Source organism: Thermobia domestica, chromosome 11 (genome assembly GCF_964235325.1).
Source record: "Thermobia domestica chromosome 11, izTheDome1.hap1.1, whole genome shotgun sequence".
Lineage (NCBI taxonomy): Eukaryota > Metazoa > Arthropoda > Insecta > Zygentoma > Lepismatidae > Thermobia > Thermobia domestica.
The window spans coordinates 252,523,691-252,543,181 of NC_137464.1; the positions used below are offsets into that span (position 1 = coordinate 252,523,691).

Here is a 19,491-nt window from a genome sequence, read left to right on the forward strand (position 1 = left end):
GAAATAAGGGGCCGAAATCAAACAACCTAGATTGCTAACTCATGCAATGACGTAATGTCAACAAACAATTGATTACCGAAAACGAACACGATGGCGCTACAGTAGAGAAACAAGTTACTGTGTAATAAAATATACCCTTACACTTATTAATCAGAACTATAATATTTACTCTAGTTTAGTATACTTCGAGTTAGACAAATGGTACTAAATTAACGCATGTTAACATACTGTCCTCGCAGTAAAAATCACGCATTCATACAGAACTACTAACTACACACACCACTATAAATACTACACATAAATACTACTAACTAAACAAGCACCATTTATTATAGGCATGTTAAAGACAAGTACCTTTAAACACATTACTCCTTGTCGGTATATAAAGTTGGCCCTATTGAACTTTAAGGGGACAAAATGAGAAGTGTAACCCTAGGTCCAATTGACCTGGCCAATTACTTAAAACATGTTTACTAGAATTTGAAGCCCTGGGGGCACCTTAACAAAGTTTATTGAGGGACCTTTCTCCTGAGAGGGGAAAAGGCCCTAAAACAAAAAATAACTAACCCATTCCTCCGCCTGAACTGATTCAATTTGGATAGAGAAATAGGAGCCCTTTTAGTTAACTTAAGCTGTCATTTTGATGGTTAGTATCACACTACAAAACCTACTATGTACCCCCATGCGCAAAAAAAATTGCGCGTATACTGTAACTCACGATTTTTCTCAATTATTTCATTTTCCTTATGTTTATGGGTAAAATTCAGTTATTAGTATGTGGAGATAATAGAAAGCAATCCATCTAAGGAGATATTTCCAAAAAATATAATAAAATAATAAAAATATAGGCAAAAAACAAAATTATGTTCGGTTTTGTGTAAACTGGCAATAATGTTTTCGAGGGAATTTTTGGAGTAGCACAGCACGATTGTAGACGGAATTACAGAATTGGTAACAGAACAGGGGGACAGTTGAATCAAGGAACAGGTAAGTGGAGTAAAATATTGCATTTATTTCCTTAAATCTAGGGTGTAAATTGTCTGCCAAATATAAATTAGCCTCTGTAACCAAGATGTTGTACGGAAATATATAAACAAAGAGAAAAACTGTTGTCTTAAGTTTGGAAGTGACATACTCTATAGCCATGAGCATTTATTTCTTAATAAAAAGATAAGCAACAAAAGAAAGTGTGTGGTCAAGTGGGTAGAGTGACGGACTAGTAATTCTTATACTGTTTTGACCCCAGATCGAATCTCATCCGATCCTGTTCAAGTTTTTTTTTTTTTACGAAACATTATAGAAGTGTATAATTTGTATGTTAATAAAAACTGAAACAATACAATAAAGAAATAACTTTTTGTTTCCTCTGATGACGTATTTATTTAGAATTAGTGTACTATTAGTAATAGCCATTGGTTTCAGTTTATGCTGTTATATAGTTTCTTTTATCATCCTCTTTTCTTGAAAAAAAAAACCAAAAAAACAAATTTGTCTCCAATAAAGTATGAAAAATATATATAGACAGAAACAGACATCTTAGTATCAAACGTGATTTATCGTGACGAAATAAACAAGTTTCCCGTTATTAAAAAAGAAAACTATAGAAAATCATTGAATTTGGTCTTTAGGTTTTTAGCATGCTATATATATTCTTTATAAGACTATACTTTATAAGGCAAGATGTGCGATCATACCTACAAATTTAGCTAGTGGCTGAAAGATGTTTTCGGCACAAATATTTTACAGGTCTAGGTGCATGAAACACCAATACGCCACTGTCTTGACCTTCGATTATTTCACATTATTATCCGACATATCATAGCAGGTAAAAAGCAGCATCAATCGGCAAGAAAAACTGCAAGTTGTGGTCTTAGTCTGTTTTTGATGCTCCGGACTCGATCGCCTAGTACGCCCGTCTATACCTTGACTCATACGTCTATCATTCAGTGCAGACACATATCCAGCTTTACTTTTCAGAGGGGGCCCGACACGAAAGCTCGTAAGCACGTAATTCTAATGTTTCAAAAATATCAATAATAATAATAATAATAATAATAATAATAATGATTCAACAGTTCTGTATTTCGCTTAAACATTTCTTACTTTTCATTTATGAACCCGTCAAACTGCATTCTAATACAAACGAAATCAAAAAAATATTTTCTAGAGACATGTAAGGAAAACTGTCTGCTACGTATATCACATAACAAAAATAGCAAATGGCAATGAGTGTATCGTTCTAATACAGTAATGTTATAAACAGAACGGAAACGAAATTGTAATCCCATTTAAAAGTGTTCTTTAATTCCACCTGGTATCAATGGCATTACGGTATATTCTTACAAGTAACACTTCCCAAGTGTAACACTCCGATTTTGACAAAATTTGACAGGCAGATACTACACATAAAATAAACGAATACATGTTATTTTTTATTTTCTGCGGAAAAACGGTTTTAGGGGGCAAAAGCCCTCACCCAAAATTTTGAAAGTTAACGCCCGAAAGACAAAAAAGTGGACCAAAGTGAACGAAATTGTGCACAGATATGGCAGACGTAAAATGAAGGAATACGTGTTTTGTATTTTCCTGCAAAAACGGTTAGGTGGGGCACAGACCCCTCCAAACCTTTGATCATGAAATATCAAAAGTGCTAGTAACAATATGTCTGATGTGTTTAAAGGACGAAGAATTCCAACGACACTTTGTGTATGGACAATACGGAAAAACTAAACGAATACCTGTTTTTTTTTTATTTTCTGCGGAAAAATGGTTTTAGGGGACAAAAGCCCCCATCCAAAATTTTGTAAGTTGACGCCCGAAAGGCAAGAAGAAGTGAACCGAAATGAATGAAATTGTACAAAGATATTGCAGACGAAAATTGAGGGAATACGGGTTCCGTATTTTCCTGAAAAAAAAAAAAAAAAGAAAAACGTTTGGGTGGGACACAGACCCCTCCAAAACTTTGATCGTGAAATATCAAAAGTGCTAATAATAGTATGTCAGAAGTGCTTAAAGGACATGAAGAATTTGAACGACACATTGTGTAGGGACAATACGCAAAAAAACAAACGAATACGGGTTTCTTTTCTGCGAAAAAATGGTTTTAGGGGGCAGAATTCCCCACCCAAACTTTTGAAATCGTGCATAGATATTCTAGACGTAAATTGAGGTAATTGTGTTTCGTATTTTCCTGAAAAAAAAAAAAAAAAAAAAGCGGTTTAGTGGGGAACGGACCTTCTAAGCTGTTGATTACGAAATATTAAAAGTGCAAATAAGTATACATCAGAAGTTCCTAAAGAGTATGGAGAATTGCAACGAAACTTCGTATAGGGACAATTTGCAAAACAATAAATGAAATGCGTTTTAATTTGTACGACAAAAAAGTGTTGGGGCCTAGAGCCCCTCCAAAAAAAAAAAAAAAAAGTAAATATTACCGTAAAAGTGCAGGAAGGAATGGACCGAAGCAAATGAAATTGTGTGTAGATATTGTATAGACTGTATGTAAAATAAGGACTTTCGTGTTTTAAAGATGTCCCTATCAATTTTGGCACATCAACAACAAACAGGAAATTAATCGGCACGTGTTTTTGTTTATGCGAAAAAACATTATAAGGGTTAAAGTTGCCTCGTGATATACTACAAAATACGCTAACTGTTTGTGCTTGTTGTTGATCTGCCAAATTTGAAGAAATCTGATGGAGACGCTTGTGAAACACGAGAGGCTTTATTTTTCATATCCAATATCTACAGACAATTTCATTCGCTTCGGTCCTCTCCTTCCGACACTCAACGCCTCGGTCCACTCAACAGTTTTTTTTTTCTTTTCAGGAAAATACGAAGCACGTATTCCCTCATCTTACCTCTACAACATTTGTGAACAATTTCATTCAGTTCGGTCCATTTCCTCTTGCCTTTCTTGCGTCCAATTTCAAAATTCTCGGTGGGACCTTTTCCCCCTAAAACCGTTTTTTCGCAGGAAATAAAAAAGCCGTATTCGTATATTTTTTGCTTATTGTACTAACACAAAGTTTTGTTCCAATTCTTCGTGTAAATTAGGCACTTCTGACATACTGTTATTAGCACTTTTGATATTTCATGATCAAAGGTTTGGAGGGGTCTGTGCCCCACCTAACCGTTTTTTCCAGGAAAATACAAAACACGTATTTTCTAATTTTATGTCCGCAATATCTGTTCACAATTTCGTTCACTTTTGTCCACTTGCTTTTGGACTTTGGTTCACTTTAGTATCTACCTGCCAAATTTTATCAAAATCGGAGTGTTACACTTGGGAAGTGTTACTTGTTAGAATTATAACAACAACGCATTGTCCACAGTTTGGACACCGCCTCAAAGTAATCTGACATAAAAGAACCTCAAAAGGGAAAAAGTAGGTTTATTAAAAAGTGCTTGAGGTTTGGTAAGGGACAGCTTCCAGGACCTCACGCTGGATACGTCACTGAGTCAATGCATTGTATTTGTTTCTTGCAAAACATGATAATTAGATGTGTAATATGTAAAATTATATCATAGTTTGACTTTTAATAGGTCTTTCCTTAATACATCCATATTATCCGGCGTTCTGCCTGCCTGTTTCATGTCGGATAAGCGAAACTCTACTGTATTTCCAAAGATAGCATATACACAGGGGCTAGAGGTCTGCACGGGCCGGAATTTTTAGAACGGACCCGGCCCGTCCCCTTTAATTTATAATCTATAGGCGTTAGCGGATTAAGGGAGGAGCCAATGGAGCCCAGGCTTCGGGGCCCCAAGCTCAGGGGGCCCTTTAAAATCCCTCTGTTTAATACTAAAATATAGTAATCAACTTATTATATTATAGGCTTCAGACCGATGCTATTTTTTTTCCCGCTCGTTACGCTCGCGGTATCGCTAGATTTAAGTCTTTCTATCAGCAGCATTTACCTGTTAATAATGAATGCAATTATTTAATTGTTAATAATGAATTTAACTAAACTAATTATTCTAAACTTGGAGCACATTCAAATCTTACAGCATAGTTCTCGGTAGTTCCATATGCCTATGAGGCTGTGGAAGGCAGAAAAGAAAATTTATGCACTGGAACTATTCTTAACATAGGGCCCCCTTAAAACAGACGGTTCTAGGTCCCCAAAAGCCTTAATCCGCCCCTGTCTATAAGCAATATTTCACGAAAAGCTGGTATTTTTTTTAACAAATGTGTTCGTCATCAAGTTTTCATAAAGTAGTCCCTTTGTCCTTTAAGTAATTTCAGAGCCCACGGTGTTTCAGTGGTAGAGCGTTCACCTCTGGTGCATGGAGTCCTTGGTTCGATCTATGCTCGCGCCAAGTGAACCTTGTGCTGGACAATCACTGTGCGTGGGTTTTCTCGAGGTTCTCCCGTTTTATCCCACTTTCTTCACTCGATCATTTCATTCATTTCTTATCATCACTGTCTCCTTTAGCCTATCCGGCATAATCATGGGACGTAAAACTTAAAAATTTCATTTCAAATCATTTCAATCAAAAAACAGTTGCAGGAAGTATGTAATTTCGAATAAAACAAACTACTATATACAATTCTGAGTATATTATTCTTTTATGAAATTCTCGCGAACCTTATTTCTAAATCGAAGGGCAAGAAGACTAAATTCACTCTTATTATTATAGATCCATTTCAATTGAAGCAGTTGGAATACTTGAAAAAAAAAAAAATACCCTATATTCCAGTGTGCCACAATCGGTACAACGCGGCACACTGGTGTGTCCAGCAAAGTGAACTGTGTGACGCAAACTTTTTCCTATTATTTGCAATAATATTTGTCGAGCTTCTGTTATTTATTATTATTATTATTATTATTATTATTATTATTATTATTATTATCAACGATTCTTCCATGGATCAGCTGTCTGTATACGGTTCAGCAACCACAAGTATCACATTGAGGGAATGAGTATAATTATTTACTTTAATAGTAATACAAAATCTATTTGCTTGTATATTCTACCGGGAATAACTGCATCCGTCTAGAAAGCTAGGACTAACAACAAAGGGATCCGAAGTTGTGACCACACACCGCCCCAAATCGTGAGTGCCACAAGTTCCCTTCTACGCCTTAGCACAATAAGGGCTGTTGCGTTCAGGGAGAGAGAGAAACAACTTAATTCCATTGCAGTTATATGCTTATTAAATGTTAACTTATATTTATAAATTATGTAAGTGATCGTATCGTTTTCTGTTTATTATTATTATTATTATTATTATTATTATTATTATATTATTATTAATTCTTATTATTATACATTTCTTATTACGTTGATTGCCATGTGTATGGGATTCCATACACACGGCTCTCCTGTGCAGTAGAGCGTGATTATTTTCCATACGCAAACAATGTAGATATTCCAAGTTTGTTGTGTTCGTTCTATAGCTGTGTATGTAATTAGATACATATGGCGTAGAAATCAAAATTTAATGTCCATGCCACGTATATGCAAAACCATACACAAAGACATTTATGAACAAAGACATTGAGTTTGAGTTTAACGTCTCGCTCAGCAACGAAGCTATATGAGACGTCGGCCTACTGATTAACGTGGACTCCGAAGCACGTGAGCTCTCGCCGGGAATCGAAGCCGGGTCTTCCACGCCAAAGGCGCGTACGCTAACCGCTTAGCCACTAAGGAGCTCATGAACAAAGACATTTAAAACAAAGGCGAAAACATAGATGTGTGATGTGATTTTGAGTTTAACGTCCCTTTCAGCAGCGAGGCTATATGAGACGTGGACCTACTGATTAACGTAGATCCCGAACCACATGAGCTCCCGCCGGACGAAAACAAAGGCCTTTGGAATTGACAATAATCGTTTGGACATTTCAGTCGCACCTACCTAATATTAACAACATTTCTACGATAATTTCATAACATTGTATTATTTCTTTTGTTGATTAGCTTGGTTAAGCTTATTTAAACACTTTTTTCTTTGCACCGACGTGTCACATCTCTTGGATGAAAATACACTAGCTCTCACTGGAAATCAAATCCAGAACCAATGCACTTGAACCATTTGACCACGACAAGGCACATTTAAAAAGAAGTTTCGATTTTGTTCGGAAAATTGTGATTAGGTGTAACATTAAAAAATATATTTAAGAAAGGATACGGAGCAAACGCACTGTACTTTCTCGCTCGAATTTTTACACTGACTTATGTTAGGCTGTAACTATTATTGAAACATTTATTTGGGAAATTGCGAATAAAATAATGTTTTGGAAAACTTTGCTAGAAGAAACTTCAGGCCCAAAAGTACAGTACCCATTGGTCATATTTTCGTTAGAAATAACTTGATCCATATATTAGAATTATTAAGGATATAATTGTATGTGAACTATAAGCAAAAGCGTCTGAGTAATTTCTGAGAAAATCATGAAAAAAATCACCCCCAAGAATAAATTACCCCTTGTGGATCTTTTCAGGACAAACGAGCTATGCTATATTGTGAGTGTTTTCGTAAAACATTTATTTATTAAATACGAACACAATCGCCTGAGTCGTTCTTGAGAAAATCGCAAGGTAAAACTTACTGTCAAAAGTAATATACCATTTTTAGTTTTTCCGGATGAGGGAATTATGCCATATAGCTAGGTTATTTAAGTCACATGTATTTATAAAATATGAACAACAAACATCTCCTGAGTGTTTTTTAGGAAGGTCATCGGGAAAAGCTTACCCCCAAAGGTAAACTCTTCTATCTGTAATTTTGACAGTATATCGAGTAATTTTTAAGCAAATCGTCGGGAAAAAATTCACTGTCAAAGTAAAGTATCTCTTTTGGATTTTTCTTTTCGGAACAAGCGAGTTATACCATATTGTAAGATTATTACAGAAAATATTTTACTGAAATTAGAACAAATTTATCTCAGTTATTACTGAGAAAATTGTCCAAAAAAAATCAACCCTTGAGAAAACCACTTCTTCTGTATGTTATCGGAATAAACGATTTATGCTGTATGTTAGTTTATTAATGAAACATTTCTTTACGAAATATGAACAAAATTGCCTGAGACGTTAATGGGAAAACTATCGAGATAAAGCTCACCCTAAGATTAAGCTACTCCTTCGAACGAGTTGTTTGTTAGGTTAATAATGATACGTTGATTTATGAAATGTGGTTGAGAAAATTGTGCAAAAAGAACGCATACCATACAGTAAATTACACCATATATATATTTTCAGAAAAATTATTCATATGCGGTGGAGATTCGTTAATAAAATATATATTTATAAAAAGTAAATAAAATCGTCACAGCTTTTTTTTACTTGAGAAAATTGAATTGTTTTAAATTTTAATCCTTCAGTAAATTACCCTTACTTTTAGATGTCGAAGGACATAAAATTCGAAAGATAGTATGTTATTAAAACGTTATGTCTAGAATTCGGTCCAGATACGTTGAACAGTATGGCCTCTATTTGAGTGCGTGTAAAAGCGTGACGAACCGAGAGACGAATAGATGGACAGACATCGAAAAATCATTTTTTCGATATGTAGGAGCCATGTAACTTGAATTCATTGAAATCTGGTATTCGGTTTTTATAACTATAACCACACTTTCTTCTTTCGTCGCTCGAATGTGAAAACGAATAGGCCTACACCGACACGTAATGTGATAATTTGTAATCCCAAAAATTTAATTTCTTATGTTTAATGTGTTGTCACGCTAGAAAAACAAGCTTATGCATGTTAGATCATTTTATTATCAGTTTTTCACGCTACTGTATAATTCGTCGGAAGCATTCGTGTTATTCACAAAGAGAGCTGTAAAATTTAGTTTTGTTTAAAGAAAGTTTTTTTTACACAGACTTGCATTTGTTGCACTTGATATGAAACAAAAGGAGAGAGGGAGAGAGAGAGTCAATACTCTAAAAAGGAGCACACACACACACAGAAACACTAGAACAGACAACGAGCTATGGCTGTGATTGTGTTCGTCACGCTGTGTGTAAAGCTGCAGGAACCGCTTGTTTTGTTTTTTACAGACACACTCGCAGTGAGTTGAAGTTTGAAGTTACTTCTGCTGTGTTAAAAAAAACGGAGAGGGAATGATTAAGCATACCATACCATAAACTAAAAACAATCGCTATTAGTAATAAATAGTAAGCTAATTCTGAATAAATACGTCATCAGAAAAACAAAAAGTTATTTCATTATTATATTGTTTCGGTTCTTATTAACATAAAAATTATACACTTTCTACAACGTTTTGTAAAGAAAAAAATTGAACAGGATTGGATGGGATTCGATCTGGGGTCAAAACAGTATAAGAATTACTAGTCCGTCACTCTACCCACTTGACCACACAGACTTTCTTTGGTTGCTTATCTTTTTCTTAAGAAATAAATGCTCATGGCTACAGAGCATGTCACTTCAAAACTTAAGACAACAGTTTTTCTCTTTGTTTATATATTTCCGTACAATATCTTGGTTGATGTCCCCGGCGGTGCTCGTAGAATCGTCTGTGTTGAGAATAATAACATTGCGCCGAAAACGACAGGGATAGGAGGATTCCTCCAATAAAGGCGAAATCTTTCAGCTGCGGAAATTACAAAGCAAATAGAAATTGGTGAAATCCAGATATAACCGGATCTGAAAGTGACTATGGACTAGTGAGAGGGGGTGAGGGAAGGTTTAATTACCTGGCCAAATTCTACATTGGTCTGAAATTAAGAAATGTTATATCCAATGGCGGAACTATATTTCGGTATGACGTCAGAATGGTAAACCTTGTAACTATTCAACTTGTATATGCGAAAATGGAATTTACAATTAATCAAAATATAAATAAATATTTTATTCCGTGAAAATATGATTCCTAAAGAGACCTTTCGATTCATTACATTAATTTGAAGAGGATAAATCAATCGTGTAATTAAACCGAAATCTGAATTTTTAAAAATTTCACTAGGTACAGGGTGAGTAAAAAAAAGTGGCCATTACTTTCAACTGTAATGGTACATTACATACAGAGATGTCAGCATCACTGTGTGGAGCGGATGGAAGAGATAGCTTTATCAGGGCAAAATTAGTCTTGTAAAAAATGCAAAAGCTTGATTTGAAGTAGGACTATCAAAAGTAAATGAGCGAAATAAGGAAGCAAGTAGGTGAGCGCGTGGAACTCGATTTGTAGCCACCTCCCCATGGTGGGTTCTGGGAAATTTCTAAGTAAATATGCCGAAACGAGCTCAGAGCTGTAAGTGAAGTTTTATCAACAATTTTTCATGACCTACCGTATATTCATAATGACATTTGAAAACATCAATACAATATTTTCGTCTAACTGATTATAATTTTTAACCACATAGGAACAATATCGCATTTCACTTTTCTTTTGCGTTTGATTTTCAGCCCGAGAATGCTGTGTGAAAAAGAACCAAAAGGTTATAGCTGTGCAGCACAATTTTCTTCGTAATGTCGTGCAGGTTGCATAAACCACATGAATAAAAATATTAAAGTAGCATGAGTCAAAGAAAAGGGTTGCCCGAAAAATGCCAATTTTCTCTGTTGACTACCACTAACACGAGGAAACCTTGCTGCAAACCCGGTCAATCAAAATTCAGAAAGAAATTTCGGTCCACCCTATTGTATAAGAGCTCTCCACATCTTCAATGGTTACCCTAAGTGTTCTAAGGCTCGGTTTCAGTCCTGCTATGAGCCCGTGTAATTCAAATCCCACATTAACCTGCAGGTCCACGTTTCATATAACCTTGGTGCTGAAAGGTTATGCTAAAAACAATGCAACTAACCAATCAAGAAATACCATAAGTTACCAGATTTTTTTAAACCGAGTACTATCATGAAATACTTAAAAACCGAAAATATTCAAAGAAGAGAAGGCAAGCAAATTAAAATACAAAACAACGACGACAAAATAAATGTAGGTAGAAATCGCTAGTATTACATATATTTGAGTAATGGCCAAAGTCCGGAAAGAACAATTAAATCAGTTTTAAAAATATTACAATATATTTTAAAAGTTATCCCTTTTTAAATGTTAAAATTCATTTAACATCGCTTTTCATACACTAAGAAAAAAAGGACTAGGATTTCCGTGTAGATACTTCGTATTTACGCGGGTGCGCTCCTTAAGTAATGTAATTTCATGTATAAAAGTACAGCAAGTGGGAACACCATGTCAAGTCTGGAGTTCGGCGTCGAACTAGACTCGCTGTGATTGGATAATTTTATTCACATGATTGGTTTCGTGTTGAAAACTATTACTCTCGTAAGGTAGGGAGTCACAGATTTAGAAAGAAGCAGGAGGGAACAATCGTAGGAAGGTGGTAACAACATTATATACGTAAGTTACCACCGTCGGAATGGGTATGGCGTTAATTCTAAATTTGAAATGGTGGTCCTACAATACAAAATTTTCGCTGGACGGTGGTGTAGACAGTACTACGGATGAAACAACATTACTTAATGAGGTGACGCGCGTAACCTGGTAAAAACAGCATTTACATGCCGACTGGAGTATGCATTTCTCTCAGTGTATTTTATTTAAGAAATATGTTCCATTAATGTAACAGAGGAAATTCGAGTTCCGTCTAGTTCTGGTGCCTTATATACTTTTGCAACACTAAACGCACATCGAGAATATATACCTTGGTTTAAATAAGAGAAGAAGAAAGAACCACGAATGTATTTGTGTATAGCGGAAAGATAATAAAATACAGTGGAGTCCCGGTAATCCCAACATTCGGTTAATCCCAATAGATCCGGGAGGAAAATTTCATTTATTCATTTGTGGCGAAGAAACGGTTTTAGGAAATTAATAATTAAAACGATGAGAATGGGTGCATCTTTTCATAGAAAACAAAATAAACTTTTGGTAAATACAGTTTTTTCTTTAATATCTGTATTTAGGCCTTAAGCTACATTACGACAATTACACAAATTTTGAAATAGAATATAGTACAATATTGAAACTTATAGGTTTAGTATCAGTGAAATAGGGAACAGGTCAAAACACCCACAGCCAAAACCTACCCAAATAGGGAACAGGTCAAAACACCCACAGCCAAAACTCCCACACTCAAGAAATGTCAAAACGCCCACACAAACGGTCATAACCTCCACACAAATGGACAAATCTCCCAAATACACGAACGGTCATAACTCCCACAGCCAAAACCCGCACACTAGTAATCGGTCATAACCTCCAACGGTCATAAACTCCCACACAAATGGCCAAAACTCCCACACATAGCAACGGTCACAAGCCCCACATAAATGGACAAAACCCCCACACAAATGGACAAAACTCCCACATGCAGAAATTGTCACAACTGCCACACAAATGGACAAAACCCTCACACAATCGGACAAACATCCCACACTCTCAAATGATTCTGGTTGCATATCTTGCCCTTCTACTTTTTAATAACATTTTTTATTCCACTTAAACAGATTTTGCAACTATTCTTCTTGCACCGTTTTCTAATGACAGAAACGTTAAAGTGGGCGTCATAAAGAGCCGCAACAAAGACGTTCAATCACGATCATTTCAGAGTGTGGGGGATTTGTCCGATTGTGTGGGGGTTTTGTCCATTTATGTGGGGCTTGTGACCGTTGCTATGTGTGGGAGTTTTGGCCATTTGTGTGGGAGTTTATGACCGTTGGAGGTTATGACCGATTACTAGTGTGCGGGTTTTGGCTGTGGGAGTTATGACCGTTCGTGTATTTGGGAGATTTGTCCATTTGTGTGGAGGTTATGACCGATCGTGTGGGCGTTTTGACATTTCTTGAGTGTGGGGGTTTTGACCGTTCGTGCGTTTGGGAGATTTGTCCATTTGTGTGGGGATTAGGACCAATCGTGTGGGCTTTTGACATTTCTTGGGTGTGGGGGTTTTGACCGTTCGTGCGTTTGGGAGATTTGTCCATTTGTGTGGGGGTTATGACCAATCAGGTGGGCGTTTTGAAATTTCTTGAGTGTGGGGGTTTTGGGTGTGGGGGTTTTGACCGTTCGTGCGTTTGGGAGATTTGTCCATTTGTGTCGGGGTTATGACCGATCGTGTGGGCGTTTTGACATTTCTTAAGTGTGGGAGTTTTGACCGTTCGTGCGTTCGTGAAATTTGTCCATTTGTGTGGTGGTTATGACCAATCGTGTGGGCTTTTGACATTACTTGAGTGTGGGGGGTTTTGGGTGTGGGGGTTTTGACCGTTCGTGCGTTTGGGAGATTTGTCCATTTGTGTGGGAGTTATGACCAATCGTGTGGGCGTCTTGACATTTCTTGAGTGTGGATGGTTTTGGCTGTGGGGGTTTTGACCGTTCGTGCGTTTGGGAGATTTGTCCATTTGTGTCGGGGTTATGACCAATCGTGTGGGCGTTTTGAGATTTCTTCAATGTGGGAGTTTTGACCGTTCGTGCGTTTGGGAAATTTGTCCATTTGTGTGGGGGTTATGACCAATCGTGTGGGCTTTTGACATTACTTGAGTGTGGGGGGTTTTGGGTGTGGGGGTTTTGACCGTTCGTGCGTTTGGGAGATTTGTCCATTTGTGTGGGGGTTATGATGAATCGTGTGGGCGTCTTGACATTTCTTGAGTGTGGATGGTTTTGGCTGTGGGGGTTTTGACCGTTCGTGCGTTTGGGAGATTTCTCCATTTGTGTCGGGGTTATGACCAATCGTGTGGGCGTTTTGAGATTTCTTCAATGTGGGAGTTTTGACCGTTCGTGCGTTTGGGAAATTTGTCCATTTGTGTGGGGGTTATGACCAATCGTGTGGGCTTTTGACATTACTTGGGTGTGGGGGTTTTGACCGTTCGTGCGTTTGGGAGATTTGTCCATTTGTGTGGGGGTTATGACCAATCGTGTGGGCGTCTTGACATTTCTTGAGTGTGGATAGTTTTGGCTGTGGGGGTTTTGACCGTTCGTGCGTTTGGGAGATTTGTCCATTTGTGTCGGGGTTATGACCAATCGTGTGGGCGTTTTGACATTTCTTGAGAGTGAGAGTTTTGACCGTTCGTGCGTTTGGGAGATTTGTCCATTTGTGTGGAGTTTATGACCAATCGTGTGGGCGTTTTGAGATTTCTTGAGTGTGGGGGTTTTGACCGTTCGTGCGTTTGGGATATTTGTCCATTTGTGTGGGGGTTATGACCAATCGTGTGGGCGTTTTGAGATTTCTTGAGTGTGGGAGTTTTAGCTGTGGGGGTTTTGACCGTTCCTGCGTTTGGGAGATTTGTCCATTTGTGTGGGAGTTATGACCGATCGTGTGGGCGTTTTGACATTTATTGAATGTGGGAGTTTTGGCTGTGGAGGTTTTGACCGTTGGTGCGTTTTGGAGATTTGTCCATTTGTGTGGCAGCCATGATCGATCATGTGGGCGTTTTGACATTTCTTGAGTGTGGGGGTTTTGACCTAGATTCGTGAAATACAGTAATGTAGTAATAAGTACTGTACTGTAACATAAAACTGAACGGACAATACTGGTAGTGTACAGTACTAGTATTGTACTGTATCTACAATAGACCATAGTACCGTAATAGTATTACTTGTTCCAAGACAAACTTAGTTATTGTCTTTTGTCGCAGTGAAGACAGCCTATTGGACAACGCGTACTTTTGCCATGGTCTCATAAGCATTATATCGGCAGGTGTAGCAATAGAGCCTGTTGTTCTAGGCATCAAGTTTTTCGAACATTTTAAATATTTTTTCCAGTACAGTACATATACTGTAGTCACATAACGTGTTTTGAAATACGATAAGTCAGAAGTTCTCATAGTGGGGTCCGCGACGCCTAAAAATTGAAACGTGTTGCTATAAAATATAACTCACAGCTGTTATACAAGAATTATTTTTTCACTTACTAAAAAGAAAGCAATTAAAAATTATACATAAATTTGTAAATTTAAATGTTTTCCCACTTTACAAAATGTCTGCTCTGAAGCCGTTCAACTGTTACATAGGACTACTTCAAGCGAGAGAAATTCCTATTTTGTTAGGGCACTTTTTCAAAAGGAGTTGTACAGTAACTGTACGACGCCTCGGAATTTCGTGGATTTCATCTTCAAATGGGAAATGGTCCCACAACTACCAACAATTCCTGATTTTTAAATAAAAAAGAAGTAAATGTTAGTCATTCCTATGCTTATAAACATGAAGCCTCCCTCAAGTCTGGGATCTTAAAAAAAAAAAAAGAAAAAGAAAGAAACTCCTCCCAAACTATTTATTTATTTTGCATGTTTTGACTTGTATGTGAATATATTCCTGGATCCGCCACTGCGAGTAACTCTCGACTCAAATTGGTTTGCGTGTGTGCTGTGAGTATGAAGAGTTGTCTAAGAAGGCATTGCAACAGTGATGCCTTTCCCTACCACTTCCTTATGTGAGCAGACCTTTTCTGCTCTTTGCAGTATTAAAACTTTAAAGCGAAATCGTCTTAATGTGGAATCGGACCTAAAATTGATGGTGACAAAAATTATTCTAGATTTCAACGCACTATGGAAAAACAAAAAGAATTTCATTCCTGACATTACTGACCCCACATTCGAAAACGTTGTTTATCAAGTGGATTACCTTTATATTTAAAAAAAAAAAGATTAATTTTTAGTCTTGAAAGGTACTGTATTTTCAATTGATATTTCGTTCACTACGAAATAATCGTTTATCTTTAGAATAAATTACTTATTGCGTTATATTTCTTATTTTTTTCTTGTCAGTAGTAATTCGAATTAGTATATTTTTAATACCATGTGAAATTTCAGATAGCATTGCAAGAGGGTCCGAGATCACTTCCGGAATGAATAGGGAGTCTGCGCTATCGGAAACTTTGAGAACCACTGCTATACGCTATGTATCACAACACAATAGACCCGTTCACCCACTTCAAACCGCGATTTTACTGTTATTCCGGCTAATCCGAAAATCACGTAATCAGAATAGGGTTCGTTCCCAATTAGTTCAGATTAGCGGGGCTCCACTATAAAAAACAAGAAAGAAAATATAGCCTATGCATGTAAAGTACTACTTGCATGTAAAGTAGAAAAAATATTGATTAGGTTTCTGCTTTAATAAGACAGAACATATAGAAAAAATTGTTAAAAATCATTCAGATATTTGGTTGGTATATTCATATTTCGGCATTTCGGTTTCTCGATACATTGAAATTTCGGTATGAGTAATACTGAAATTTCGCTTAATAAAAATACCGTTATATCTTTCGATATTACAGCCCTACAACGTAGAGCACTTATTCTCGAATTTAAATAAATATATTGTCTCTCTCTCCATGTACTGCGTTCCCGCCGCCATAGAGATAATGCTTTCATTTTTTAAAAAAAATATTTACAGGTTCTAGCAATAATATGTGTGGTCATCGTAAAGCAGATGCCGGAAATTTTTCTTTTTGGTATTTATGTGTCCTACGCCATGCTTGCTTTGGTTATTGTGATTGCATCATTTTTCTTTAAAGAGACACAGCCAAAAGTGGTGGTAAGCACAATCTTAATCTTCCTGTATGTAGATTGTATTTTTACTCTAGTGTTAAAAATAGTGTATTTGTTTCGAAGCGAGCGTCTACCACTCGACTCAACCAGCATTTTGTCTCCTATAATCTCATCTAATCCAAGTTTAATGAAATCTCGTATATGCCTTTCCCCAAGCTTCCAAAATAACCCTATGTGGTTGCGATCCATTAATAATAACGCGAAGGAAGAACCCCGAGTTTAATTACTAGGGGAGCGTGTGTGGTTCGGATCCCACGTTAAGCTGTAGGTGCACTTCTCATATACAGCTTCATGCTAAAAGGAACACAAAACCCTAATACTAACTAACCTTAATAATAAGGTAAAGTTAAAGGGCTTAAATAAAATCCATGTTGTACATTTCGTGGCATAGAAAATCTTACAAAGAGTTCAAGTCTAACTTACTAATAAATTCTTGCGCCGTGTGATTATGCATTCAGAAACACATGCCTCGATCGACTACCTGCTACTGGTGTTCAATCAAACTCGCCCTTCTCTCCTTCTTTCCTTATGTAAAGCGGTCTGTGTGACGTAATATATATACTCTTTCCAATCAGGCAGGAAAAAAAAACAGGAACCATGTTTACAAGTTTCATAGTTCTAAAACCGTTTCTTTCATTCGTTTGTTCTGAAATACCTTTTTAGAGCCAGAATTAAAAATGTCGAAGTATTCCCATAGTTTCATAAACGCCTTTATTTACATTCTTTCCCTTCTTCAAAAACTGCAAGCTAGAAAAGTGCTCGTTGTGAAATCTATGGAAATTGCAATCACGGCAGTAGATTTTGTGCTTCCGAAAGTCTAAAGCTCTAAACATCTACTGACAGGAATGAGTGTTATTCGATGATTATTTTCATTTTTTTTCAGTTATTTCAAGCAGATATTTCAGGGGCGTCATTTGGACAGGACACAAGGGTGTAATTCTCCCCACCATTGAGTTTGATAAACACATATTGTTTGATCAAATGTATAGTAAAACACTGATATAAAAAGTGAAACCCTTATGTCAGCGGAGAATCTCCCCCCTCTCCGGACAAAATAAATGAAGCTGCCCTTTTCTTTGATGCGGCAAATATCCCTTGGCAGGTAATCTACAACTCTCCGTCTATAGACGAACAACTGAATTTCTTTAATACCGCGATATTAACACTAATTGATAAGCATGCTCCACTCATTAAACGCAAAGTATCGCGACCTTCTTCCCCGTGGATAACTAAAGAAATTCTAAATTTAATGGCACAACGCGATTCCTCTTATAGACAATACACGAAATCTCGTAAAAATAATCCAGTACAGGCTGACGAGTGTTTTAAAAAATATAAAATCTTACGAAAGAGATGTACATACTTAATTAGGAAAGCCAAAATGGAATTTGCCTCGAACCTAGCGAATAGCACTTCTAACTCGAAAATTTTTTGGAAAAAGTTAAATATATTAGGGATCAAGAGCAGTAGGAAACAAAATATGGCTAACAATAAATTTACTGCAGATGATCTTAATAACAATTTTTGTGACATTAAGTTTTTAAGTAATACAGAATCTAAAATTACATATGATGAGAGTCCAGAATGTACAGAAAACATTTTTTCCTTTGAATGTGTCAGTTCTCTAATAGTCATGAAGGCCATCAATAGAATAAAATCAAATGCTACTGGAGCTGACCAAATTAGTATTAAATTTATTTTAAAACTTTTGCCTTTTATACTAAATCCCATCACTGATATTTTCAATCGTTCTCTTATGAGCGGCACTTTTCCATCTGCTTGTAAAACAGCTGAAGTCCTAGCGTTTCCCAAAGAAGTAATATCACAAGTATTAATGATTTTCGGACAATTAGTATTTTACCTGCTCTTTCAAAGGCATTAGAATACATTGTTAGTGATCAAATACGAACCCATCTAATGAAATACAATTTTTTTGATCCGTTTCAATCAGGTTTCAGAAAGTACCATAGTACTGCTACAGCTGTTACTTATGTCACTGACGACATTAGACTAGCAATGGATAGAAAGCAAGTAACTGTTCTTGCTCTACTAGATTTCTCTAAAGCTTTTCAATCAATTATACATAAAATTCTCTTCCATAAATTGGCGACGAAATTCAACTTCTCCAATAGTGCTCTGAAATGGGTCAAAAATTATCTACAGGGACGGAAGCAGTTTGTAACCCTAGCCGATACTTCTTCTGCACTGCGGAATCTCACTCACGGCGTCCCTCAAGGAAGTGTCCTCGGCCCTCTCCTTTTCTGTTTGTACATTAACGACCTTCCTTCTGTCTTACAATACTGTAAGTATCACCTATACGCAGATGATTTTCAAATATATATCTCAAGTCAACCCGAAAACTTGGACAATTCAATTCAAAAATTGAATGACGATTTGCACCGCATTTACTTGTGGTCAATTGAAAATGGGTTAACCATAAATCCACTTAAATCGAAGTGCATTTGTGTCTCCTCTAAACGACTTATACAAATGCACCGTTCGAATATACCAACAGTAGAGATAAATGGAACAATTATTCCATTTTCTGAAACCGTTACAAATCTTGGTGTAATAATAGATCAATTCCTTGAGTGGAAACCTCACATTAACCCTGTATGTAAGAAAGCATTCTGGTCTTTGCATTCACTCACGAGACTAAAGAAAATTCTACCCACTGAAACAAATCTACTACTTGTAAAATCTCTAATATTCCCTCACCTTGAATATTGTGATGTAGCTCTATCAGACTTAAATGAAGAATTAGCGTACCGTTTGCAACGTATCCAAAATGCCTGTATACGGTTTGCCTATAATCTCAAACGATCAAATCATTTAACTCCATATTACAGAAAGCTGGGCCTTTTGAAACTTGCCGATAGACGTGATTTGCATCGACTCACACTTCTCTTTAAGACTTTGCGCTTTCAACAACCTTCCTACTTATTTCAACGATTGCAACCACTAAATGCTTACCACGACCACAATACAAGATCAGGTGTAAATAAACTTCTTTCTCT

The 19,491-nt window shown here is 36.6% G+C and overlaps 1 protein-coding gene across 1 annotated transcript in view; it reads left to right on the plus strand.

Annotated features, from left to right (window-relative positions):
* The window catches only part of LOC145663802 (uncharacterized), a 107,073-nt gene that overhangs the window by 50,596 nt on the left and 36,986 nt on the right, over window positions 1-19,491 (plus strand). Inside the window, exon 3 of the mRNA XM_081729891.1 lies at window positions 16,320-16,460. Within this exon, the coding sequence (XP_081586017.1) occupies window positions 16,320-16,460 (141 nt within the window). The remainder of the gene's footprint in view (window positions 1-16,319; window positions 16,461-19,491) is intronic.